Consider the following 2,500-nt stretch of genomic DNA (forward strand, 5'->3'; position numbering starts at 1 on the left):
TAGACTTTCATCAGGGTATCATTTACCCCTCAGTAAATGCATTCTTTTCATATAACCATCACACCTTAAGAAGTATTATAAAGCATTTAAAAATATTGCACCCTGGGGACAAAATCACATGTAGGGTTTAACAACAGAATAATTCCTGATGCTATTAGCAGTGGTCCACATATTAAGACTAAGGGATGTCACATGGGGTTTAAAGTCCAGGTTCATTTCAAAATTGTTGCTGTTCTCAGTTGTTTTGACTTATTGTCTTAGTACCTGGAAAATGAAGACCAAATTTCTAGATTACATTGAGGTCACATGTACCAAAATTCAATGCTTTATTTAAATTATTCTAACAATTATGCCTCCATTTCTTATTGTTACATTACATATTCGTTTTTTTATATAATAGTTATAAGAATTACAACAATAAGAAAAGAGATACTCATTTCCTTAGTCTATCTGCATTTGCTTCATATCATATTCATATCAAATTCAAGACAAAAGACATCTCTGGAAACTAAACATAGAACAACTTTAAGATTCATTGGCAGATGTAATTTATCTGTCAAAACAACCTAGAATGTCCTTAAATGAACATGGGCAATAACCAAAGTACCTAGAATTTAAACCCCATGTCATACACCTTCAGGTATCATAAAAGTATCTCAAAAATATATAACTGATCATACATGTTTTTATTATAGCTTCAATAGAGAGAGGTTTAAAGTTTTAAACATATAATGTGATATGTCATAAAATAAAATCTCTTGAAAAAGCAAAAATCCTTATTTGTATATGCTATGAAATTTATCAGTGTTCTGCAGTTTCATTACTTCCATTGATTCTAAAAGAGGAAATTAAAAGTGTTAAAAAAGTATATTTAGATAGGAAAATGTGGAAAAAAAGAAGTACACTAAAGTTACTTCAGCAAAAGAAAGGTATTCACTGAAGAACATGTAGTTGTTAAAAGTAAATGGCTAACAACTTAATAGGACCTAAAGGTAAATTACAACCTTCTTTGCTTCTCTTTCTCCTTACAGTTATACCACAGAAATAGCTACAATGTTGGTATTACACACAACTTTAATGTAAATTATTTATAAGTATGGAATTGCATTTTCTATCAAAATAATCTGAGTATCATTTATATATCATTGACTGGTATCCTGTTCAGGAAATCTGTGATATCAGTTTCTCTACATGACAGTATGATGTAACAGTAAGTTGATTCTGAAAATTCAAATGAATATAAATAATTCAACCATCATCATCATCAACAACCAAATTTATATTTGTTTAGATAGAAAAAAAATTCTTAAAAGCTACAAATTTCTTGCAATCCTTGCAATCCACATACTCTATTGATTCTTTATCCATTAGCCAAAGCACAAAACTTCCATGACTGTTACTTCCTGCAGTGTTGGATTAGCAACAGAATATGGGAATTTATCAAAACCATGACAAGCTGCCCCAACCTCTCCAGTTATTGTTGTGGCAACAATTGCTCCCATGAATCCAGGGTAATACATAGCAATCTGAAATAAGGCTTTTTCTGCAGCTTTATGAGGAGACAATCCAGACCTCATTCCTTCTACTGTTATCAAAGCTGGCATAAAGCGCATCATTACATCCCCATCCCCTGTGGCTGCTGCCCCTCCTACGTGTCGGTCCACATAGGCCCCACTCCCAGGGATTGGGGAATCTCCAACCCTTCCAGGAATCTTGTGAGTGGCTCCATTTGTTGAAGTTCCACCGGCAATGTGTCCCGTAGTGTCTATGGCAATCATCCCGATAGTGTCATGGTTATTGGTATTAAAATTTTTTCCCTCCTGTGCAGTTGCCCATTTTCTACTTTTCTTTGATACATCCACTGGTGTATAAGGTCCACAAGTTGAAGCGGGATCTGGCTGAACATTTTTCCAGTAGTTAGGTTGACAGGAATTCTCCTTCCAGTGCTCATGTATTTCAATAGAGCTACTGGTGGTCAGATTTTCTTCTTTGAATCCCATCTGGAGTGCAAATTCTGTGGCCTGATCTCCAACAAGTAATGTGTGTGTTGTATGTTCAAGCACCATTCGAGCAACAGATATTGCGTGTTTAACTCTCCTCAACGCCGCAACTGCTCCTACATCATGTGTTGTCCTGCATGAAAATGAAACCTCTTTAAGTATTTTACACAAAATTTTACAATTTTTACAAATACCAATATTTACTAGGTGTATGATAAAAACTCTTACTTCAGAATATCTTACTTTATGCATGCAATATATCATTGGCAATGTCCTTCAAAGCATTATTACTAAAATACTAAATATATTTTCATAAATAAAATTATTGCAGGGTAGCATACCCATCCATGATCATTGCATCTAATGTTGTCTCTCCATTTTCATCAGGACTTCCTCCAAAACCTACAGATCCATCGCACTGCAACTCCTCACACACAGAACAGCCTTTCTCTACAGCATCTAAAGCTGATCCTTTGTCATTGTAGAGCACACTCCATGCT

At 34.6% G+C, this 2,500-nt stretch overlaps 1 protein-coding gene across 1 annotated transcript in view; it reads right to left on the reverse strand.

Moving 5' to 3' along the window:
- Positions 1-311: 311 nt before the first annotated feature.
- The window catches only part of LOC122259227 (N(4)-(Beta-N-acetylglucosaminyl)-L-asparaginase), a 6,596-nt gene continuing 4,407 nt past the window's right edge, over positions 312-2,500 (reverse strand). Inside the window, exons 3-4 of the mRNA XM_043025844.2 lie at positions 2,342-2,498; positions 312-2,133 (exon numbers count right to left, since the gene is read on the reverse strand). Coding sequence (XP_042881778.1) covers positions 1,368-2,133; positions 2,342-2,498 — 923 coding nt within the window. The 3' untranslated portion in view covers positions 312-1,367. The remainder of the gene's footprint in view (positions 2,134-2,341; positions 2,499-2,500) is intronic.

Source organism: Penaeus japonicus, unplaced genomic scaffold (assembly GCF_977035675.1).
Source record: "Penaeus japonicus unplaced genomic scaffold, GWHDUDI00000001_assembly GWHDUDI00000027, whole genome shotgun sequence".
In the NCBI taxonomy this organism is placed as follows: domain Eukaryota; kingdom Metazoa; phylum Arthropoda; class Malacostraca; order Decapoda; family Penaeidae; genus Penaeus; species Penaeus japonicus.